Here is a 25,508-nt window from a genome sequence, read left to right as displayed (position 1 = left end):
ATGGAAAGGAGTAAGCCGCAAGTAGCAGTTTAATAGAATAATTGGCAGCACGTTGGCGGCAGCATTACACATTCCGCTGGTTGCCGCTAGAACCGGCTACGTCTTCTCTGCTACTCTCTTTTAGTGTCGCGACAGTTCTTGTTGTCGGCGGACAACACAATGAAGGTCATTGCAACATCTTCCAGCTCTCCAGAATTCACCACAGAGAGTTGTTTGGTGGGTAACGCGAGCGTAGCCTGCGGGATCGCGCTTTCCATTCACACGGCCATTCACGAGACACGGCCGTGTACACATTGAAGCGAACAGTCTGACGGAGATGCCCGGGTAAGTAATATACTGCAACATCCAGCGGTGAAATTTTTGGCAGGTGTACACAGACGTGTCGTGCGTGCGCGCGCGCGCATATATATATATATATACATATATACGGACGTATGTACGTGCGTGCTCGCACACCTACGCGCCAAGTCGACGTGAGTTCCACGTGAAAGGCGGTGAACGGTAAAGAGTCAGGTATTTAAATAAGGAACCGGATGGTCGATCTCCCGACTGGTTCGATAGAGGACGCCACGTCCACCACTCGGCCAAGCAGGTACCTGTCGGGTGATTACAACAAGCCGGCTTCTCGAAGAGAACTCGTTCCCGTCCTTCCTCGGGTCTCGCCTTTTTCTTCTCCTCTTTCCTCTTCTCCACCACCTCCGCATGCCTTCGTTCCCCGTAGACGGGCCGACGGTTTCCCACTCCCTCTTTCGTTATACCTGTGGTCCCCGGGGCCCGACTCCCCAGTCCCCACCCGAACCGCGAAACTGCATGAGTGAGTGTCAGCGGCACTCCAGTACAGTTACTGACGTTCCGTGCTGTGAACGATCACCCGTTGATCGTTGTCGTCGTCTTCGTCGTCGCAGTTTGTCTGTCGGCTCTTTAACGGCTGAGTCTCGAAGTTCACTATGTGTCGCTCTTGATACACATATGCAGTTCGTAAGTGGTGCTATCCTGCCTTCACAGTCCCCGACAATATATATGTGTATATATATATATATATATATATATATATATGTATATATATATAACGCTGGAGGGGCGGAATATATACGGTATCGGGAGAGACTGCGAGGGGCACGGCGCACTGAGGAACGACAACGTGCNCCCCGACAATATATATGTGTATATATATATATATATATATATATATATATATGTATATATATATAACGCTTTCCTCTTTCTCATCAGATAGTTTTCTCTTTCTCTTTCCGCGTGCCGGGTCCCGTACGTACCACACGGATCTTTCTCCTTCACGCGCACGCGGCTGATATAATACGCGATCTCGCACAGGTGTGCGCAAGGTGTTAAAGTTTTTCTCGACGAGATCTGCGGAAGGCAGATTACGCTCCATCTCGACCTGATTCGAACGGCCGACGCAATTCGTCAAGCTTTTCCGTCACGTCTACTCTCCGCGCGTCTCGTCCTTGCGAATCCGGTGCGCAATTTCACGGTCGATCGTCAGAATTTGAGCGATTTCCCAGAGTGAATTGGTGCCGGTCCATTGTTGCGCGATGACGGAAATATATAACGCACAGTTTTAATTAATAAAAACAATCTTTAATGAATAATTAATTAAAGAATAATATTTTTTTTTTTTACTCACGCATGCAGTTTGGAATTACAATTACCGCGCGCGCAACGTGATGAAGTTTCGACGAAAGTTAAATTATTGAAATCCTCGCGGTAGTTTGAGAGAATCGCGGAAAACTTCAATTTCAATATGACGTGGCGCGGGCACTCAATGCGCGTTAGATATCGTCTGTTTAAATTGACTTTGTATCGCTTGATTAATTCAAGCTCAAAGGAAATTTACCTCTGCGTGACGTCGAAAAAAAAAGTCGCTTAAAGGACAAATTACCATATATTAATTCAGCTGATTATAAACGTTACAACTGGCGCGCGCGGCTACAAAGAAACAATATTAGTTTAATATTTCAGTTACGGCGCGCGCTGCAAGAGCGCAAATCGTCCGCGAATGAATGTGTCGATGAAAAGCAGTCCGTGCGTTCAAACGGCACTCGACTTTGATCAAGTGTTATTTTGCTTCGAATTGCAGTTGTTCGGGTTCCACGTTGCAATTGCGGTGAATTAATGCCGCGATAAATCGCATCGATAGACATTTGTTTCGACATTTGCCGCGGCCGTTCGGAAAACGTCGCGCATTAAAGTCGCTCGGTCAATTGTGTCTTCTTTACTGATTCTGTCAGATAACAAAAAACGGATGCGCGCTACCTACGTTTTCGTCTTGTATAATACGCGTACTTGAGACTAACGCGAGAGCTAACGTTCTTCTTAAACGTTAATTAAAAATCGATAAATGCAAATGTGCAAAGAAGACGAAGAAAAACCAGACGGAGAAAGAGAAAACCGCGAAGAGAGAGAGAGAGAGATACGAGAGAGAATCAATGATCAACCGTAATTATCCTTGACTTTCCAAATTCCTTCTCAAGGTGAAGCCTATCAAGTCAAGCAACGGTGACCTCGTATACGCGTATGGATGAGACTGTCACGATGACCGTTCCTCCGCCACTACCAGCGAAAACTCAGGCCCGGGATGCGGCGAGCCAGGCCGCTCGGCAGACTGTGTCAATCCGGACCGTTTCTCCTTCCGTCTCGCCGCCTCTCGCCAACGGGCCCGGAGCAACGGTATTCGTCGGAGTGAGCGCTCCTACCGCTACCGATCCCGCGACAACCTGCAGGAGAATCATCCCGGAAGCGCAATCGGCGAACGGCGGCTACGACGAGCGGAGCAACGTCGTCGAATCGTCGCGGCATCAACGGTGGCAGCAACAGTCGCAGCAACCGCAGCAGGCCGCGCATATAGTGAAGATCAAGATCAATCCGGATGGCGACAAGAACAGTAGGGTAATCTCGACAGTGCGGTTGACTCTGGACGAGAACGGGATCTCGCGAAATCGCGAGATCGAGAACGGCGGTGCCGCGCTCGAACGATCGGTTAAGCGCGAAGACGGTGCGGTAGTGGTGAGTGCGACGAACTTGGTGAACGAGCGACACTGCGCGAGTGCCGGTGAGGGCTGTGTTAGAATCAGTGTCTTCAGCGGCGACCCGGCGCCCGGGTCCGACAATCAGGAGCGCAACAACAACAACAACAACAACAACAACACCGTCAGAGTCGAGAACAACGACAGCGAGAAGCGGGTTCAGGATAACGACAGTAGCGACAACGGGGACATGGTGCACCGCGGCACCGCAGAAACTCTCAACTCGTCCACCCTCGCAGGCGGTCGCACGAGCGCCTGTTTCTACTACAACACCTATCAGAATCCGTTAAGCGGCATGGTGATGTCGAGCGGGCAGTGCTCGCCCAGCGACACCTTGGACAGCGGTACCTGCAGCGATCTTGACGGCACGCCGCCGCCGTTGCCGAAGAAGAACGCCAGCACGGTGATACTGTCCAGCAGCACGCACAATCGCACCGGGAGTTTGACCAGCAGCGGCGCCGAGGTCGACAGCGATGACAACGAGAGTAACATCAGTTGCGACTCGTTGAACGGCGCCGAGATGAACGGCGACGAGTACCGGGTAACTGACACGCCGAAGAGCATCGAGGAAACGGTAAGTGTCGTTGAGAAACTGGGCCGCATCCAAACGGCGCTGACAAACGGCGTTGATGATAGTCAGATTGAGGAATCGAGCGGGATCCGTCATCAGGTCTCGGCGATAACGGAACTAGGCTCCGCGCCATGTTCACCGGTGTCTTCGGCTAGCGTTTCCCCGTCGCCATCCGGAACGTCGTCCCTGTCAAAAGCCTCCTCGACGCCGCGAGTGAGGAGTCCCAATCCCGCGATTCAGCAGAACATCAAATCGGCGTTGTCGCCGGTTGTCAAGGAGTGCACGTACGAGGAAAGGAAGGAACAGGAGAGAACGGAGCAGGATGATGTCGAGGCTGCACAGGATCGGCCGGCCGGTCACAAGTACCTGTACGAGGACGACAGGTACTATAATTTTCATTTGAACGAATTAAACCGTAACGACAAAAACTCCAATGGCGAGAAGAACGGCGCGGCTGAGAAGAACGACGAGTGTTTTGCCGGCTACAAAATCCACGACAAAGAAGCCATACGAAGTGCCAAAGGAACCGTGCGCGGTGTGAAGAACAGAGTGCGAGCGGGCATCGCGACTTTCCTGCAAACGCCTACCTCCAAGGTACGTATCGTCCGATTAACTTAATCTCACTGGGGGATTGCGGTAAGAGGATTCGTGGAAAAATAAAATCCATCTCGTGATGGTATACTTGCCATTTTTTTTTTTTTTTTACAAAAGACCAAAAGAGTAATAAAAATAGTAATAATAAAAGAAGTTTCGTTTTTTCAACATTTTCTATGTACGAGTACATGAAGGGTAAGTCGGGAAGAGATGGACTATTTTTTTTTTTTTTAAGTCAAATTACGTAATAAATCATAGAGCAAACGAAACATATATCATTCATGTATGATTCGTTACATTTATTAAACTTATAAGTAGTATAAGTAATGAAACGAAAAACATTATACTTTTTTAAAAAATTGAAATATGAAAAATTATAACAATGGTCCCATTTATCCCCCCTTTGAGTGAGTTGGACACAACTGTATATAAAATAAATGGATCTCTACAAAAATACAATTTACATTTTCTTAACTATTTTTTTTTTTAACAAAAACACATTAGAGTACATTTAATTTTAGATATACTTTACATTGTTTAACAAATACGCACTGTTGTTCTTAGTTGCACTTTACAATTTTCTTCTACTCATTTCTCCCTTTTAAATAACATCTTTAATTGTTCTTCGGCTTACTTGTCTCTTTCCTAGGCATATTTGTTTAGTTATTATTTTGTTTTGCATACCGAAAAAGCCTATCTCAAATTCCTAGTGGTTCATCTGTCCCTAAAAATGGGACCACAGTGCAGTTTTTCACGCAAGAAAGTATTTGACAATTTTTACATAGAAAATGTTTAAAAATGTTTCAAGATGATAGAATATGTGTATGTGAAAAACTTAAGAAAAAATACGTATATCTGTATATTTGAACGTTTCACAAACAAAAAGTGGTGTGAGTTAGAATTTTTCACACCTGATTGAAATGAAAGATGCAAAATATTCATTTGTTATGCAAATGCGATTCACATAAATATACTTACCTGCTTGCAAATACACACTTAACAATAACCTCATAAATACACGCTGACATCTAACAAATAGTTTAGGAAATACGCTGACGCGGTCCGTCTCACCCACACGGTCTATCTCTCCTCCTGACTTACCCTATTAGTTTTTAATTTCTATTAAAGAAACGTTCTTTTTTTTAAATAATGATGTGTGTAATTAGCTCCAAGATTTTTGAAATAATAAAGGTGTTGTTTAAATGGCTGTTAGAGCCAAACACGGATGACGGTGTGTATATAGTTGAATCAGTTTTTTTTTTATTTACTTGAAGTGTTTCAATATTTACTTGAAAAATTGTTGCGTAATTTGTAGTTCACTTTTAATGTGTGTATAAAAAAATGTATGTCTCTTATATGAAATTGAAAAAAAATGAGATATTTTATCGCTGTCGCGATACCGTTTATGACTTTATAATGCCTCCCTGTCTTTGCGGCGCTTCGCGCACTTTAAATATCGACCGATCGACAGAGTTTGAACATCATAAACGACGGGTCGACTTGTTATGCAAATCAGGTGCTGGCACAGCGAGTACCTGAGGTGCGTACCGACGAGATGGAATCGGTATCGAGCAGCCTCGTCGGTGCAAGCCGTCGAGTCGAGCACGCAAATCCGCGCATCAAGCTGAATGCACTTGATTCGCATAGTCTACAGGTTGACGCGTAGCGTTAGATTTACAGTTAGATAGTCATGCTTTCCGCCGTCGCGCTCTTCACGGCTTAGAATCATCATCAGGTGGCATCGATTGGAAAACTGTATCGTGCGTCTTCTTTATTCGAGCTCGTAATAAAATCGCTTGCGAAGAAGGCGCAAAAAGTTTTTTAACAGGTACTTCATTTCAATTAATTGTATATTGAGAGAGAAAGATACCGGAGATAACGTTAAATAATTTATATTATTTCCAAAATTATTATTTGAAAGCATATCAGTGTAAATATTTGCAACCCAAAGGGTGTAAAAAAAAAAAAAAAAAAAAAAAACACGGTCAGAAAGAAAAGGCCGAAATCTTTATTTTTTTCTTCTCTTTTTAAGACGGTACGTGATGAGATTTTTTACGGGTCGGAAAATTTTCGACTTGTGGGAAAAGCTTTTTTTCATGTTTCCGTCGTGAAATATAAAAAAACGAGATGTCACATTGCGGGCTTCGTGTTTCTTGACGCGTACGTAGACTTCTTAAAGATCCCTCATACCGCATTGAGAATGGTTTACACGTCGATCTTCTCTCTGTGAATGAATAATCTTCCGCAAGTGTGTGTTCTTTGAGTATATAAATATATATTTACTATCGCGTCTTGTCGTTAGATATTGCTATTAATCGAAACTATAATCGGCTCACTTGTAGCGTACACGAGACCCTATTGACGTCTTTGTCGGTTGTTCAACGTGTATTTCGCATTAAATTTCGTCTTCGTTTCTGAAGGAGCAACTATTAAGATCTCGGCAAATAGATTCGAGACACATTCAACGTAATAATATATATACACACATATATATATATATATATATATATGTATATCTCTTTACTACGAGGTTTCCGGTGTTGCTATGCGAACATGTCGTGTACGCATGACGCTCGTATCGTCGATGCGGAACGGATCGGCATAACGGTAGATTCGATAAAACGATATTACGGCAAGTACGCTCGACGTACTGAGAAACATTGAACGCCGCGAGAGACGCGCGAGCACCTCTCTACGCGGTTCTCCTCGTGCGCTCATCTTGCTCCCTCCTCTCTCGCGTTGCTCTTTGTTATCGCGCGCTGCTATCCATCGCGTTCGCGCGTGTGCGGCCGCGCGGCCTATTTCGCGAAATTACAGAGACCGAGGGGATACTACTCCGCTTGCACGCAAATGCGCCGGCTCTCTGCGAAGAGTAATCCCGCACTTCCTCGCGGCTGAATCTGCCTTTGAAACTTCCACGGCACGCCTCGATTGCGCTTTTCACGTGCAATCTGCCGCGAACGTGCGATTATATATCCTTCTCCGTTCCTGGACGAAAATCGACACTCGCGACGAAAATGATGATATTGTAATAAGCCCGGCGCGCTACATATTGTACATCCGCGCGCTCGGTAATTACACGGTACTGTTAGAGAAGATTCTCGCGTGTGCAAACCGCGATTCTTGCGAGAGAATATTTTTGACTACTGAAAAATTACGCCGTCTTTTTTCGCACGTTACGTTAAAAATTTCGCATTCATCGTGATTTATTAATTTGAACACAACAACGTAGCATCGTGACGTGACGTTTGAAATTGACAGTAGCTGAGTTTTTCAAATTGTGGACGATCAACGCACAAATTGTGTTAAATAACACCTACCCATCAATTATCAGTCACGCTGATTAATTCTTAATTTTTTGTTTTTTTATTCGTTAAAAAATAAAGTGCTGAAACTGCACTTAACACTTGCACTTTCAAGAATGCTTGCTTTTTTTTCAAGCTCGAGTAACGACTTGATGGATCATTGCACGCCTCTGTATGCCAATGGATTTTTATTGGTTGACGCATTAACCGCACGGTCGGATAACCGCAATTTATGGCATCGAAATGCCGTGCGTGATTGTGCAGACCGCGCCACCGAGGCCGGTGCAAGAAACTTGATTTCACAAAAAAAAAGAAAAAAAAAAAATAAGTAGGTACCAGCACTTCGACCTGAAATCATAAATATCGCTTCGAGTAAAGCACCGTGCTGTGTGTCTGCGTGTGTGTGTGTGTGTGCCCTACATTCGTTGTTTCTCGCTTCCTCATTGAAGCGACGCCGAGGCACGCGGACTCATCTCGATTTATCGTCTACACGTGCTGGTACATCTATCTCTCGCAGATATGCGCTTTGCGCAAAATATTGCGCGTGATAAAAAACATTGTGAAAAATATATATTTTGCACATTGCGCGATCGTCGGTTTCGCAAAAAACATTGTGCAAATTCGGTTTACGATAGACGCGTTTATGCACTGCGGGCACTCTCTGGCTTCGCGACGATTTTCTCCAATTGCTCAACGCGCCGTGTACAACACAGAAGTGTTTTGCGGTTGGAACAAGTAGGCAAACGGAATTGCAAGTTTCGGAAATGTGTACCGCGAAATTACTTCCGACGTTATTTGCTTACGTCACGTAGCGACGATCTTGAAATCTTGCGTTAAAAAACTTTCGTATGTGTATAGCTCGACGTTGCGAATTTAGAGACGCGAGATCGCACTTGATAAACAAACACGGTTGATTATTATTATTGCGACTGAGTCGGTTTCGAAGCAAAACTTGCAATAGGAAATGACGCATCTGCTTCCGAATCAGTGATAGGCGCAATATTCAAGCGTGTAAAGTACGCGTCTGATATAAAAATATTTATTTATCGAAAGCTCGCCTTTTTTAATAAATTTTCTACCAAAATCTACACAATATCATCGTGTTACCTACATCGCACAAGCTGCGTGAACTTGTAATTTTTTAATAAATTAAAAATACCGTGTTTTTTTTACCAAAACAAACAGATAATACAACAGCAACATATTGCGGAGAACAGTATACGCAATTAAAATGTTACATTCGATAATCAGATAATTTCGCGCGCTGTACGATCCGCTTATGTAGGATAACGCGCACCGTGTAGCGAGCAAAGTGTTTTATTGCGTGTGTTTAAGTCAAGAATTTTTTTGCCGAGTCTTAAACGCAAGTTTGGATTTTATTTCCTAATAATTAGGTTAAACGTAAGAATGTTATTTTTTTTTTTGGAACAAAAAATAAGATTGTTAAAGTGCGTTAACAATCTCTCTTTGAGATATACAAACGATGATGAAAATAGATTAGATACTCTTTAGATTAGATAATTTGACGCTTTGAAATCAGCCGACTTCGATTTGAGCCGCTGAGTGAACCAAAAATAAAATACTTTCCATTTTTAGAAGAAAACTAGTTATTATCTTTTTCTCTATATCTGCTCGTATATCTGTGCTTGCATTAATGCGCAACTAGTTACATAATTGCACATTTTGTTCCACGTATGAAAACACATTGGAAACGCATTCAACCAACAATATACGGAACGTTTAATTCTCTCCAAACGTATGCTTTCTTATTGACGAAAGTGGAACAGTAAATGTAATAAATTAACGGTAATTTTGTGAAACGCACAAAAAAGTAATTGTGTAAGTTAAATTATATTTTTTAAATATATACAATGTTTTTCTCGTAATGGTTTTTTAAAGCAATGCTTTTTGATAAAATTTCATTTCAGATTTTCCCATTCGAAAGTGCTCGCACCACTGCAACACACACACACACACGCACACACAGAGTTTTTATTCTCGCTAAATCAGATAATTTCCAATTGCGTTTGTAAATACATGCGATATGTCACATGTACGAGTCGGCACATGCAGATTGCGAGCTAAGCAGGCATTACTCTCGTTCATTATGAATTTTCATGAAGCCGATTCACACACATGTTGCGCGCACGCAACCCAGTTCGGTATCCCGACGCGATTGCCGAAGAACGAAGAAGGTGAAATGTGACCTGATGATAAACGCGACGGCACAGATACGACCCACTTCGTCTTTCCTTCCGCGCGAACCAACTTTCTTTCTTTTTTTAGCACGAAAACGATGCTCATGGCCGATCATGCTGAACGCGCGCGCGCTTCGATCGAGCTTCATTTTGCGTTCGGGATTTTCGATTGCAACCACGTAGCGTGGTTTATAATAAACGCGAAACCGCGTTGCATCGAATTGGAAAAAAGATTTCTATCGAGATGTCGATCATCATCAGCTCGGTAAATTGCTAGACTTCGTTATATTTAGATTGACGATCTTTCTCTCGCGCGTACGTACGTTGTGTATACGCGCGCGCGATTGTGCGCGTCTTGATAATGAAATGGCCGCGCGGGTCGCGCGCGTCTCCGTTGTACACACGATAATAGCCTTTTCGAGAAATCGGGTGTGCGTGTGCAATCTCATCCTTCTTTATGCAAATATACTTTCGCCGTATGTGACTTTCGGCGAGTTCGAACGTTCGACCGCGTAAATGACTTATGTAAGTATGTCTGAATTATTAATATCTTGCATTAGAGCTTTACCAACAAGAAGCGAAGCCGATGACACCGGACGGCGGAGACGCGACCCACTTTGCGCACCGGCGACTTCCGCTTTTACGAGGTTGCTCGTGTGTTGTTCCGCGCGTTCGAGAGAGCGACGGAGATTCGTCCGGGATCTCTAACACCGCCCCGCCGCCGTGCCGTGGCAGGTGTCTGGGTCGGTTTCATGAATTTCCCAGTTGAAGAAAATGCGGTAGGCATGTCCACAAAGACAAATCGGGTGGGAAAAGAGAAAGCGGGTCAAAGAGGCCACCACGACGACAGCGGCACAGAGTAGTTTCAGTCTCCTCCTGAATTCGATCAAGCACCTTCCTCGTTTCCTCTTTTTTTTTCTCTTTCTCTCTCTCTCTCTCTCTCTCTCTCTTTCTTACTTTTCTCAAGTTTTATCTCATATTTTCTTGACGCGCGTTCCGACTGATATTTCAACGTATCCCACTTTCTAGCGTAAATACTTTAAGGTTTTTATAAAAGCCTCGCTCGCGACTGTAGTTTATCCAGAAATTCGAAATCTCACCGGCGGCAGTTGAACTCGTCCCTTCTCCCCCCTCCCCAAGTATCTTGTCTTCCAATTATCCAATAATGGAAGACATGTGACTTTGCCGTGTAAAATCCGCTCTACACGTGAGCGGATAATGCGGATATTGAGTTTACGACGGCACAGTTCGAGTAAGCGCTTTGCGGAATAACTAATCTTACTAGTTGCAGAGAGAATCGACGTAATATATAACTGTATATTTTCTAAACTCGATCTTAATTCCAGTTGGATGTTATAAAAAAATATATATATATATATATATATAATTTTACGTTTACGTGCGACTAACTCTGCGACAAAGTAAAAAAAAAAAAAAAAAAAGACAAGTAACACACGAACGCACAAATCTCTGTCAGCGTATCGAAAGCAGGTACGGCAGCAAGTCGTAACTATAATCGTAACCGTAACCATTAAAAACGAGTAGTTCGTTTCGCAGTCTCTCTAACAACAATTTCTATCTTGAGAGTAATCTCGAGAGAAAATGCGCGCGTATATATACTTTATAATTCTAATCTTACGAGCCACATGACTCTCTCGGACTCTGTTTCGCGTAATTTGCCTCGCGCATTTTTATTCTCCCGAGAACGACGCGCGTTTTTTTTCTTCCGACGAGCGTTTCTCGAGCTCAGGTACAGGTCGATGCGTCCGTAGGGGTCGCAATACTATATCTTCTATCCGTCGCGCTGTTCTTCAAATAACACAGAAATACACAAATGTGCATGTTCACACGCACCCAAAATTTTTGGGAAATTTTTGAACGGTCTGTCAGAAACCGGTTTAGCCGTCAGATCTGTAACGGAGATTGCGATGTGTTTCAAAAGTTTATAACGGGAATCGTCGCAAAATTATGTGTGTACACACGATCTAGATAAATAACATACATAATATATTTTATCCGCGAGAAATCAACACGCCAACCTTGACACAACAGAGTTTTAATATTAAAACGTTTTATTGGCGTTGTGTTTTGTAAAGAGGCTGTGTTTTTTTTTTATTTATTTCACGCGATTAAGTACCGTCGAAACGTAAGTACGGATAAACGTACGTTCGCGTGTATTCTGCGGTTTTATAACAAAATAATTTGAATCTCTCGCACTTCTCCAATCTTGCGCGCGAATGTGCGAAGTGACGATTCGTTCGCAACTTTTATGAACCGTGCAGCGCGCATATGTGTATATATATATATATACACATTCCATATATTTAATTAATTAAAAGTCTCTCGCAAACGCAATCCGCGTGCGTAACTTTTGCTCGCATTTATCCGCGAATGATATAACTAGCTATAATCCAATTAAAGCGGCAAACGCGGAGGAAAAACGTGCTCGTTTATCCGTGAGTCGCACACATACACACACACACAGTACCTATATGTGTGTGTGTGTGTGTGTATAACATAACGGAATCCGTAGAAAACAATCCCGTAGGAATTTTGCTTCAGATTATCGTAATGCTCTTTTCGGGTATACTCCGTTGCGGTATTTACGCGGTGGGAATGTCGACGCTCCTTTCTACGAGAGGCACGAGATCGTTGACATTTCTGCGGCGAACGCGCGCGGTTGCAATCACGCATAAATAATTGAGCGTATTTATGAAAGTGCACTTTCTTCTCTTCGGATTCTCATCGCCCCCCCCCCTCCCCGTCGTCGTTTTTGACGGACCGTCGACGTCTCCCCCCCAACGGGTTTTGCGAACGGGAAACGCACGATTATTGCCTCTCGATACGTAACGGATTCCTATTATAATCGGAGATGAGCGAGAAGCAGGTTTTCCATCGCGTTGATTTCATAATGACGCGCGTTGTTCAATGCCGCATAATTAAACCCTCTTGAAATAGAAGCGCCGCAGTGGCTGAGGAATCTCGTTTCCACAATAATGCGCGGTACAAATAGAAAACACAGGAAATGGATACCCATCTTACGCGATACGTAGATTTCAGATATGGATTTACCGAGCGCGCGCTCGCGCGTAATTCGTGTTAAAAAAAAAAAAAAAAAAAAAAAAGAAGAAGAAAGATATTTCTTTCGTATTTCCGCGGCTCGTAATTAGATCGTCGTTACGAAAATAATTTTTATCTTCAGAATTCGCTTCCGTGTGTTTCTCTTTTTATATTTCTACCGGAATAGGAGAGAATTGGTATAATTTTTTTTTTTTCCATTTCATTTTTTCGTAACGCTCTCTTTTACGTGGTCCCTCAAGATCAAAAGATTTAACATAAAATAATCTTGTCTCGCGGGGGAAGGAGTACGTTCAGAAAATAAAATGCGTGCGAAAGGATATAAGCGCGAGATAACAAGCATACGCTTTTAAAACAGAAAGAAATTCTTCGCGGAGACGCGGGGATGAGGGAGTAAAGCGCGGATTCTCTCACAGTGTAGCGCGTACGCGCGTATGTAGATTATACGTTCTCTTGTATTCAAGAGAGATAAAGCGTTTGTTCTCTTGAAACTTTTTACGATACGTAAATTGTCCTCACTTTCTGTTTGCATAATTGACCAGGTTTTTTTTTTTGTTTTTTGCAATTTTAAATGCGGTGCGAGATAGCAGCAAGATGTCGTTTTTGAATCGACGTCGATGTAACGCGTTTGACATATAAATTTACATTTCGGAGTAGTAGTTTACGGTTTCAGGAAAGATTAGACCGCTAACTAGTTCGCTAACTAATTCGACCGCAATTAGTCCATTCAATAATCAATGCCGGAACACACGTGACACACGGGACACACACTTGCGCACACACGCGAACCGCATGTATAAACCCTCTCTCGCACGAAATCCGCGGTCGGAATCGCGTTTCGCCATTCGCCATATGTAAGATTCATGTTCGAAGAGTGGTAACAAGACATGCGGCAAATTGCATACCGGCGATAAAAGATCCGCACTGCGGCGAGACGATTCGACCGGATGTGTTGAACGCGAGAAGGAGATCCATCGATCGGGCCGTCGAACGCGACCCGGACAGGAAGTGCACGTGGAATTACATCACGCTTGCGTAAGCCTTAAGAGAGGAACTCAAACAGAAATGCATTCATCGGACAGCGGCGCATTTGCATCGATTAAGGTCTTTCCTGATAAAGGTCACAGATCTCGTTTCGACATCATCACGTGACGTAGTATCGCAAAATATACATACAAGGAGAGAGACGCGTGTGTTTGCGAGAAGATCGTTTCTTTCTTTCTTCGATCGGACGATTGTGTCACACGTTGTGTGACTGCGAAGAGCGGTGACATCTTTTCAGCGAAGAAAATAAAACGACGGATTTTTCTCTCTCTCTCTCTCTTTATCGGTCACGTGCGTCGTGCATCGCCGACCCGAGCCGCGTGACTTTTGTCTCTCATCCTCTTGTCGTGTCGCTCGCAAGAAACACTTGCGATTACGCAATCGCGAAGGTGGACGCACACGTGAAACGAGACACCCGAGATAAAAAAAAAACAAAAAAAAAAAAAAAAAACAAAAGCAAAAGAAGCGACCTAAAATCGCGCGCGCGCGAGTGTGCGTGCGTGTGTGTGTACATTCGAGCGTGTCTTCTTTGCGCGCCAAGCTAATGCATGCGTGAAAGTGTTTGTCTTTTGCCAACAGGATCATATCTGCCGAGGACCTCGACGGCGGCGATTCGCTTAGGTATCACACAGGTGCATGTAAAGCTTTCACCTTTTTTGCTACGACCGTCTGGTCAATACGCTGCGTCAATGTTGATCGCTTGTCTTCGCGAGCATACCAATCGTCTTGTGCAATCGTACGGCGCTTGCACGTGAGAAACAACTCGAAGAAATTGCGCCGTCGTAATTTTGTCTACCTGAAAACGTGTATTGCACGTATCCCTATACATCACCGCGCGCGACTCTATTTTCTTTTCGGTTTCTCCACCCCCGATTTCGATTTCGAGCTCAAAATCTCGTTCTCGCGCACAACGCGTCGTGAAAGTCGTGTGTGTTGCACCACGAGACTATTATTACAGAAATAATAGAGTACGCGCGCGAGCGATTTCCATTACGCCTCCTACTAGACACCAAATCGCATTGAACGGCTACCGTCGATTGTTAGTTACTCGCTATTGTGTCGATTTGTTCGTCGTTACGTCGTTTAGTTCTCAGTCGCAAAAACACATCGCTGTGTAAACACGGAGAGATCAGATTCGAATTCATCAGTTGACAGACACCTGACACAATTATTTGCTTCCGTTTTTTTTTTTACATTATTATTGGTTCTGGCGCATGGTTTTGATGTTGTAGCGGTAACTTCATTGACTTAATTCTACGCTTCGTTCGACTGTCTCTTATGAGAAAACATTTCTCTCTCTTTCTCTCTCTCTTTCTCTCTCGATCACGTGAAATAAGCTACCAGGTGTCGATTGAAGTTCGTTGCTCGTGCGCGACACGTACGTATTAATTTCCTATTTATCGCAACAAATCTCAACACGTTAAATTCCGGTCAGTCGGCGACCCGATCCTCTTGTAACATTATTCCAGTTACGGAGAAATCGCCTTCGACGACTCGATTTGTCTATATTACCAGCGCCGAAGTCATTCTACGTCAATTAATCGCTGATTCAAAGCGTGCCTTCGTTTTGTATGTAACACGTACGGCAACGGATGCAACTTTCATTAAACGCCTGTGAAATTGCCTTGTATTCGAGAACGCAGTAAGCATACTACCAAGCTGTTCTGTATTATATCGCTGTGAAATTGAAGCGCATTAATCTAAACACGAGAGCAACACAGTGATGTTATGAGCTTTTAATTAACCGCGTATGAATAATCACGTACGATAATGCGATCTAGGATCAATCTTGAAATTATATTAAATTATGTTCTCTCTTTCTCCATTGTGTGTGTGTGTGTGTGTTGTGAAGTTGTTGTAATATTAATTAACAAACTTCAAAAAAAAACAATACAAAACTGTATAACAATTGGATTTTCTTGAAACGAGCTTATGAGTTAATTGCTTTTTCACACAAATCCTCGATATTTTTTTCACAATTTCAAGATTTCACTCGTCTCAGCTTAAACTTCGTTCGTTTTTTTTTAGCGGGAAAAAGTTTTCAAAGCCCGGAACTCTTTCCGCAAAACTTGGCAATATATTCCGAGAAAAGAAAAGATTATTAATAATCTTAATAATCTCTCTTTTTCTCTTTCTTTTCACTTCGTTTTTTTTTTTTTTTGTTTCAATGTTCGCCGCCACAATGCGGTTTTGCAAACTTATAACGCGTCTTTTATCGTAACTGTACCGTTTCGAAGAGACATGTATCTACTGGATCGTAAGATCTGCCGAGCGTGAATAAACGCGGGATAGTCGCGACGCGCAAAAAAATTTAACACACACAAATACCACTCCTTCGCACACACAAAAGAAAAGATTTATTACAAGAAACTGGCGCAACGAATAAATCATTTTCTTGCAAGCACATATCCCATTCTCGTCTCTATTACGTGTGTACGAGAAAAAGTGTGCATTCTCGATGCCCCACAGATAAAATACAAGAAAAAGCAAATATCAAACCTGTCGTCGAACCTCCGTCATTCTTCCGAAACAAATGCAATTGTTGATTTGTTTACAACAACAAAGTTAACAAAATCACCGACGCATTTTACACGTTACAATGACATACGGTCAAGAAAAATATATCGCGCATGCATGTCGTTTTTTTTTTTTTTTTTCCTAAATTAAGTATTGGAATAAAAAACCTTGTTAAAACTTTTTTCTGCGTATCGCAAAATCTATTAGAACGAATTTATTCATGATCGTCGGAAAGGGAAGGACACGTCGAGGCCATTTCACTTTTCTCTCTTTTATTTTTCGTGAAATTCACAATAGAGAGATACGAAGAGAAATTGTTATTCAAATGAGAAATTATAACCGTATTATTGAATACTATTATAATAATACACTGACGCACAAAGTGAATCATGAAATCGTAAATGAAAACCAACTTTCGACGATATCGTGTGTGTTGAAAACGATATAATAAATTTTTATTCTAATTAAAACTCTGTAAACTTTCGGGAAGTGTGAGCTTTGTGAATACATAATTTCTCTGTGTGTACAGAAAGTGTGTGTGTGCGTGTTTTGTAATTCTCTCCGTCAATTCTCCGGCTCGCGAAGCGTACGACACTTCACCTTATAGGCCATCTGGTTCGCGTGTGGCTCTGTCTTTTTCACACGATAGCATGTAATTACGATCGTAAGGCAATTATTGCACGTGTCATTTGCGTAGGGTAACGGGTATCGGTCGGAGGCACAAGTAGGTTAGCAAAAAGTTTGTAATGGTTAGTCGCGCGGAGATCTTACCGCGCTCGCATACCTTCACAATGATAGCGTTGCTTCTCTCTATCGTGCGGATCATGCACCTGGTATACAACGACGAGTCCGGTTTTCCCGGTTGAAACACACATTCATTAGCAGTTCGTGCCGCGCGAACACGTGGCGATCTGTAATACAGATCGCGCGCGCCGCGCGATCGTTTCTGCATTATATTTAATCGCGCGGAATGATCATATCGCGACGAAAATTTCATCAAACTCGTTGCGAATCGAAATCACCGAATATATGTGATAAATTTGCGAGATGTCCGAAATATATCGCATACCTATGTTTTACACGTTCGTAAATTCGTTTCGTTAACTCGAAAACATCTATTTCTTTGCAAATGGTTCGCTCGTACGTGTGGTGTGTCACATAAAACGTGGAACATTACGGTCGCGCCGTTTCGAAAAGAACGTTTCTTTTTACCGAAATATTTCTCGTTACGGGACATAAACACGTATCGTACGTTGTCTGCCTTAGGCGCAGGAAATGGCAGCTCCCCGAGATTTTACGAGGGCGAGTAACGCTAATAAAGGGAGTTGATAAAGTTTATATAACGCAATTTATTTGACGTACTCGCACACGTATTTACTGCAAAAAAAAAAAAAACAGATGAAAAGAAAGCTTGCTTTGTGAGTCTCAGCAAAAATAAAATTACGTAATTTTGCTGATGTGTATCACGCGAACGCGCTTACCAAAATCGATTATGTAAAATTCTTAATAGAAATCGACGAATTGTTATTGGCATTATGCGCGACACTCGAATTACCTTAGTCATTTTTTGCGCGGTGAAAGCTGATTTAGCGTAATCGTTTCTCCTTCCTCTTCTTTCTGTACATCTCGTAGGCCACTTACCACTGTCTCTTCTTCTTTCTTTTCCGTCTATCTCATGGATAGCGAAGGCTGCCTAAACGACGTTATGTAATTTAGCTCCGGGAAGTATATTAGACATTACAAGAGAAGAGAGGAAGAGCAGGTAATTCAAAAAGCAACTAGAATACCATGAAGATTGCATCTGAGAGAGAGAGAGAGAGAGAGAGAGAGAGAGAGAGAGAGAGAGAGAGAGAGATGAAAGATTTGTCTTTTACAAATTTACAAATTGCATCCGTTTTCAGAGGACAATTTACTTACATGGCATTATACGTGTCGTAAGAAATTGTGACATTTTAGCAAGAATGACAAATTGGTGAAATAATTAACCTTTCCGCATACAGGACTCCAAAAATGACAACTATTATTGTAATCTACAGACCGGGTCCTGTGAGACCCACGCGACTTTTAAAATCAAACATCTCCGCGAACAATCAATATTTTTTTTTTCATCTTTGTTTTCTTGAATCGAAAGTTCAAAGGATTCTGCGTTGACAAAGAAAAAAAAACAAAGTGAAAAAGTCTCTAGTAGTCGAAGATATACAAGCGCTTAAAAATAAAACTAATTTTTTTACTAGAAACACGCCGATTTGAAAGTTTTGAGTGGATCTGGGAAACTCACGTCTTGTATGCAAAAAAGTTAAGGAAATGGAAACGGTTTTTACTGCGGAAATTGTTTCGGTGCGCGATAAAAATGCGTTTACTTTTTTTTCAAGCTTTTCGACAGTTTACCGAACTGTTTTAGTCAATCGCTTTGTGAATCACCGAGCGACGTTTTCTATGCGCAACAGCCAGTTCGCTGGTTATGCACGTGCCGATGAAATCGATTGTATGAAAGAAACAACCGACGAAGGCACGCATTACTGAGCAAGAATCGAAGTTCGAACTGCTGATTGAATCGTCGAACCGTAAAGAGAGCACTCTCTTCCGCGCGAAAATTGTCGCTCGTGTTTATCCAAGAATCGATCGTCCGATAAAGGGAAAGGCACGAGCTTCGCGTCACTTTCGAGCGAGCTTTGTTATTTCATTAGTGGTGTACCCCGTCGAGCGCGCGTATTATGCTTGCGTTTTTTTTTCTTTTTTTTTGGAAGAATTTCAGAAACGTGTTTTTTTCCCATCACGTTTGACGAGAAGTTTTATTACATTTGTGTGTGTGTGTGTGTTGATAAAATATTATTGAATTTTATTTCAGGCTTACGTGGAAAGAGAAAAGGGCAAAGTGGTGCTTTATATGACGTCGTTGGGCATCGTGCGGGAGACCTTCACTAACTGTATGAAGATGAAGCAAATACTGTGGACGAATATGGTCAAATATGATGAGGCGGATTTATTCCGTGACACGGATTTACAAACCGAACTTAAAGATCGGATTAATTTGGAAGTTCTAACGTTGCCGCAGCTTTTCGTCGATGGCCAGCACATCGGGGTACGTAACGTTCTCAATCACGCAATATACGTTGAACACAATCGCGCAGGAAAATAATTAAAAAACTAAACTTAAGTATAAATGACAAAGATCTTCTGTTTCGCGTATGAAAAATCCAATATGTAGAAATCGAAATTATACACATGTATATTGTAGAATTATATTTTTTCGTTCAATCTTTTCGTATTTAAGCTGAATTTATTCTCTAAATACGTTGTAAGTTCATCAGCGAAATATATTTTGCGCGACTCTTCTGACAAACATTATGACAAATATTTCTCTTTTCTTGATCAACGTATTTATTGTCTGTTGACGGGTCAAATTCAAGCGAGGAAAACATAACTGACAATTTATTATCGAATAATGCTGAGAGCGAGGAAAAGGTTCGCATCCGTTGACGAGATAAAACGTCTGTAGAAATTGCACGCTTCGAACTCGACTATCGCGAACACTTTATAATCGCTGTAAATTATATCACATTACATTAAACACATACATTTTTATTTTAAACATATCTAATTTTATTTAATTTAATCAAATAAAATATTTCCACAAATATGTGATTTAACGAACAATTTTGAGCCGATAGCGAGATGTTGTGTGATAAATAACAGTTTGCTCGTGATCAATCCAAACGTTTCGACTTTATTTTAAGTCATCCTCAGTAAATTTAACTTCGTTAAAACAACGTCTGTACTGTGTAACAGTACAGACGAAACACTCAAGACAACATCTTGACCAATTTTAATCTTACAAAAAAAAATAAATAACCGACGTTTGACATTTTCTGATTTATTTTTTTACTTCTAATAACTTTATCTTAACTGCACAGTAGACTTTCCTGTCAGAAGGGATTGTTTTAACAAAGTTAAATTCATTGAAGATGATTTTTAAAAAAATCGAAACGTTTGATCAAGAGCAACTGTTATTTATTGCACACCTTGGTTTAAAATTGCCCATTAAATCACGTATTAAAAAGAAGTATTTTGAAAAAAAAAAATATATATATATGTATATATACATATATATGTATTTACTTTACTAAAGTAAAGTAAAACGCGTAATTGTCATAAAAATATTGTATTTTTTTGTCATTTTTAAACTATATGTAAAATAAATGTAAAAGGTTTATATAAAAGGTTGGATAATAAAACGTGAGCAGCTGGTGGTGAACGTCCCGTTACCTGCGTTTGACGTTTATCAACCAAGTTATTTCGTTCTTGCAGTAATGTATAGATCTATCTATCTATCTCTCTCTCTTCTTTCCCTTTGTTTTCTTCTTAAACAAAATAACTTCGAATATAAGAAAAGTTACAGAACATTAGCATTTGTTATATGAGTAATCTATAGAATCCTTTCGAATCTCCATCCTCTTTGCGCCTTGCGAAGAATTTGCACAAGGCCGATAACACGTTACGTAATCAGGGACATCGACGTCGCGAGAAAGTTGGGAGATAGATGACGTGAAATGTCAAAGATAACTGTCGACTGATGAACGAAATTGAATGAATTCCCGTGGACGGGAAGTCGTGCCTTCCCGGATTGTGTCGAATTTATGTGGAAATAGTGTGAAAAAAAAAATAAATAAATAAAACCGACAAAAACTAACAATAAATTGTCGCGCAATATTTAATTAGTGGGGAACGATAGAAAGTGAATAAATAAAAATACATAACAATTCGTTAGTTATTTAAAAAAAAAAAAAAAAAAAAAAAAAACTTGTAGACTCGTGTACAATGACAAAGAGCACGAAGACGGCAAGGTATTCTATTACAACGTGAAATTCCCAGGTGTAAAGTGTCGTCTTTCATAGTCTTCTTTACGTCTCTGACTGAGAGATTGTCACGGGAAACACGACGCGAAAGTTGGAGACAGTAAGAAACAATTCTCTTGTAATCGCATCGAACGCGCGCGAAATTGATTTGATAAATATTTACGTATCGATCGCGGTCGCGCAATCAATCTATCGTGGGCGAATACTCTTTATTCGCGCGCGGGCTCGATTTTCTCGTCTCCGTCGCGGTATCCGTAGTTTCTTGGGAGTTACTTCCAAGCAAGCCGATAGCTGGCCGAGCAGATATATATGCGTAAGTGAAATGTCAAGCTATTTGATCCAAGGCCGTCGGAGAGAACGCGAGAGGTGAGATTGCCTGCGTTACACACCGTCTTACGGTCGTTGGTGTCTCTAGCACACAAGTGTACACACACGTACATAAAGCTACCCTAACTGCATTCCTATCTGACCGCGTCATGCAATTATCTTGTACGAAACAACCGATCGACGCCGAAAATCGACAAAACTGTTTCTTTCTATTGCCACTCCTTGTGTATTTTTGTTTTTACTTATTCTTCGAATATTATCGGAGTCTTGGTGCTTTCACTCTTGCTCATCCGCACGTTTGACAGTTCGCGCGTTCACCGTTCGGTGAAAGGAGTATAACTCGTCGTAATTAAAGTCGCGATAAAACTATGTATGTACATATTACGTTACATCTCATTACAAGACGTGCGCGAGCGAGCAAGCAACTTCGGAATGTCCCGTTTTGTCCGGGAGACTATCGTCTGTATTTATTTACAAAGTTCTGACATTATATTCCATCGAGTGGAAAATTTTCCGCGCAAGACGCATCGCCGGTGTTAATGCAAGTTGAGTTATCTCCTGAGAGATATCAGTTTTTTTTTTTTTTTTTTTTTTTTTGTAATTCAACGAAGTCGGTCTTCCGGAGAATGAGACAGGAGCGAAATTTCCTCTTCGGGTAGAATCGCGCGAAGGCAAACGTTACTTCTGCAAACCCCGAGTATCGCGTGTCTCATTAAGAGCCTCATTAGCAATGACATGAAAATGCATGGTACAATCGTTACGGAGACGCGCATAGTCTAACGTACTATATATACGTATATACGTAAGGATAAGACCGACGAGTGTGATAAAATTCTTTTGTGCGAGCTGCGACGACAGGCTCGAAAGAATGTTGTGTGTCTCGGAGAGAGACTCGTGTGTCGCGATTTTTTTTCTTTTATTTTAGAGAAACTTTTGACGTGCGCACGCGCGCGCGCGCAACATACCGAAGGAGGAGTTCCGCGTTTATGGCACGCGGTCGCGTAGCAGCGACGCGTGAAATAAAACGAGGCGGAAAGAAAGTGTTGAACACGACTCGAACTCGGGGGTTCGGGTGTCCCGCAAATTAAACGATTGCGTTTCACAGTTCGTTTTTTTTTTTTTTTCTGCTTGTTACAGGGTATCGACACCGTCGAGCGGCTTAACGAGTCGGGAGAACTACGTCGCATATTAGAACCTTACCAGGTGAGTTGAATTTGCCAAACGTCGTCGTCAGATTATAAAAGCTGTATATCCTTGGTATCCTCTCTTCGTCCTGAGCCGCATTTTAACATGGATGCGCGCTCGAGCGTGGAAGTAATAATTTATATCAACGGAGTTTATATTGATCGCGACTTAACATTTCATACGCCACACAGGCGCACTTTCTTTCGACTTCAAAACGCGCATATACCAACGTACGTATACACATATACATATACGGGGTCGAGCATTAATTTTAATAATCCGTTAACCGTAACGTGTATTAACGATATTTCATGCGAGGTTTCGTAATCCGACGTAGCCAATTAAACGAAATCGACTGTGTTTTATGCTGACGCATAACTTCCGTCTTTATTTTAAATTCGAATCATCGCTCGGGAGTTTCAATTTCTTGATATCAAATTTAGACACGATGTGTGTTAGAGATCTAATTGCAAACACTTCCGAGACTCGAATTAATTGCATCGGAAATAAAATTTTTTTGTAATTTTATGGAAGAATTTATATAATCAGACGCAGTTTTATTTTTAAATGATTGATATAAAAGAGAGCGGATGTGCCTACGCTCGTTTGATTCTTTTTTTCTGTTCTGCTCTTAACGAACTACTGCTAACGATCGGTGTACATTCGGAAGAATAAAATAAATATTGATCGATAATTTTGATGCGCGAGATTTTTACGCGTTGTCACAGAATCAAGACCGTTTAAATATATCACACGATATTGTTGTATTATTCGCGACGCATTTATTTTACACGGACTCCGTAGACAGAGATCAGGGGACTATGATGAAACGTGTACGTACAACATAAGCAAGTTGTGAACGCAAGGTTGTACGGTCCTTTCACTTTTATCTAGAAGCACGTGTGTCCCTCTCTCTCTCTCTCTTTCTTTAATTCCTGTCTCCTTTTGTATCGCGATCATAAATTTTCGGTGTCGCGCTAGTTTACCTTGCTGCAAGTAAAGGTCGTTTACGTTTACGCCGGCCATTGTTACTTTTGCATGCCACAAACAAACGATGCCATTATACATGTGAACTTCTTGAATCCACGCCTACACAGCTTTAGTCTCTCTTCCGACGTAAATTAATAGTTGCCGTCGTAAATACATCGGTAACGTGATAAACATTGCAAACTGGACATAAAAATACACGTAAGATATATTTTTTGTTTTAAGTAACACGCGAGATATATATCATATAATATAATAGATAGCTTTCTAAAAACCATTTTTTATGTTACGCTAACATGACCGGACCAGCGAAGAAATTAATAATACATCAGACGACTTGGCGTGATAAATCTTTTTTTTTTTTTTTTTTGTATACATGTCGTTCGAATTTAGATACAACCAAGTTTGATATTCACCTCTGGGGGAGTGATCATTACTCTTCCAGCTCTGGTCGAGCTCGTTATGTACTCTAAAAAGTCAATTTACAGTTCGGGCGTTAGGAGTCGCAAAAGTGAAAGTGTAAACTACAGTTTTTTTTTTTTTTTTTTCCACGTAAGGCTCGATGGAAGGTGTGTTCGTTACGTTGTTGTCCATGCGGGATTTATCTAACGCATATTTTTAACGTGCAACTGATAACACGTTAGCAAAAATATTAACAACTTGTCAAGTTTAGTACTTCACGGATGAGAAATATTTCTAAGAGATGATATTGCAGTGTTTATGGCAGAGAGACGTGACATTTAACTTGAAGTTAAATGTTTGGTTTACTCGAGTGTAAAAACGACGTGAAAACGCTTCGCTTCCACATTACGAAATATAAAACTTAAATTAACTAAAAGAACATTTTTAATTAAGTTTTGTTTTGCGACTTTACTTTAATAAGTAAGTTCTGCTTGTACACACACCGCGACCGCGAAGTCGCGCTGTAATTCGCGCGCTACGTTGGAGAAAGGTACGATCGAGAGTCGGCTTCCAGTTCAGAATCGGATCGCGATCGCTATTTGCGAGAGAATATTTTCCGTCCAAACACAAACCAATTCGAATACAATTCCATCATACTTTACGTGGCACGTGGGGAATTTCCTCACAAATAATCGCGCCGCGCGTGTAGCTGCTTCGATCGGAAGTTACAGCGCCGGCATACACTCGGCTGCCACAACAAACAACTGATTATAGTTATTGATGATTTTGTAACACGGTTAATTCAACGTCGCAAAACGTTTGCGTTTCAGTGCAAGGATGCGTGCGCTGTTTGCACCTACTGCGGCGGTTTCCAACGGCTGTTGTGTCCCGTTTGCCACGGCAGCAAGAGATCCGTCCATCGCAACGACTTCACGGTGGAATTCGTCGCCCTCAAGTGCGCCAAGTGTGACGTTTTCGGTATGATACGCTGCCCGCATTGCTGAAGAGAAGTTTCTGAGCGATGCAAGATCCGCGTACACAATGTGCTCAAATCATTTCTCTTATATGATCTATGATCACACATACACACAAACACACACACACACATATAGACACGTACACACATCTCTCTACTAACTCACGTCTCTATTTAAGGTGCTACAAGAATATACTTTTACGCTATGCCTTACGCAACGACATACACACAAAACGCATACAGACATTAAACATTAATCGCGTAGCTGTGCTGTCGCATATTGTAAAATATTGGCTGATAAAACTTTGTGTAAAGTTTTGTAATATTGTATTTTATTCATATTACGATCTTTCTCCCTCTGACCTCAAAAGTCCCCAAACGATCCCAAATCCTTTTACTTTTCCTCTCCCTCTTTCTCTCT

At 41.6% G+C, this 25,508-nt stretch overlaps 1 protein-coding gene across 2 annotated transcripts; it reads left to right on the top strand.

Annotated features, from left to right (window-relative positions):
• Positions 1-798: 798 nt before the first annotated feature.
• LOC109855008 (glutaredoxin domain-containing cysteine-rich protein CG31559-like) lies at positions 799-25,405 on the top strand. 2 transcript variants are annotated; one of them, XM_020428745.1, is made up of 6 exons: positions 799-978; positions 2,496-3,621; positions 3,688-4,212; positions 19,203-19,436; positions 22,675-22,740; positions 24,942-25,405. In XM_020428745.1, the coding sequence occupies exons 2-6, from the start codon at positions 2,539-2,541 to the stop codon at positions 25,113-25,115; spliced, it is 2,082 nt and encodes a 693-aa protein (XP_020284334.1). In that variant the 5' UTR covers positions 799-978; positions 2,496-2,538; the 3' UTR covers positions 25,116-25,405. The 2 variants fall into 2 exon arrangements, with proteins under 2 accessions (XP_020284334.1, XP_020284333.1); XM_020428744.1 differs by having other exon boundaries at positions 2,496-4,212.
• Positions 25,406-25,508: the final 103 nt, after the last annotated feature.

The sequence above is a fragment of the Pseudomyrmex gracilis genome, unplaced genomic scaffold (assembly GCF_002006095.1).
Source record: "Pseudomyrmex gracilis isolate BER0280 unplaced genomic scaffold, ASM200609v1 scaffold_78, whole genome shotgun sequence".
Classification (NCBI taxonomy): domain Eukaryota; kingdom Metazoa; phylum Arthropoda; class Insecta; order Hymenoptera; family Formicidae; genus Pseudomyrmex; species Pseudomyrmex gracilis.
The sequence above is the reverse complement of the archived record's forward strand: the minus strand, read 5'-3'. Positions and strand labels throughout refer to the sequence as shown.

Bases quoted from the DNA above. Each gene is read 5' to 3' on its own strand.
- LOC109855008 (XM_020428744.1), top strand. From the start codon at position 2,539: ATGGATGAGACTGTCACGATGACCGTTCCTCCGCCACTACCAGCGAAA. The intron at 4,213-19,202 runs GTACGTATCGTC...ATTTTATTTCAG, and splicing joins TGCAAACGCCTACCTCCAAG to GCTTACGTGGAAAGAGAAAA. The intron at 22,741-24,941 runs GTGAGTTGAATT...TTTGCGTTTCAG, and splicing joins GCATATTAGAACCTTACCAG to TGCAAGGATGCGTGCGCTGT.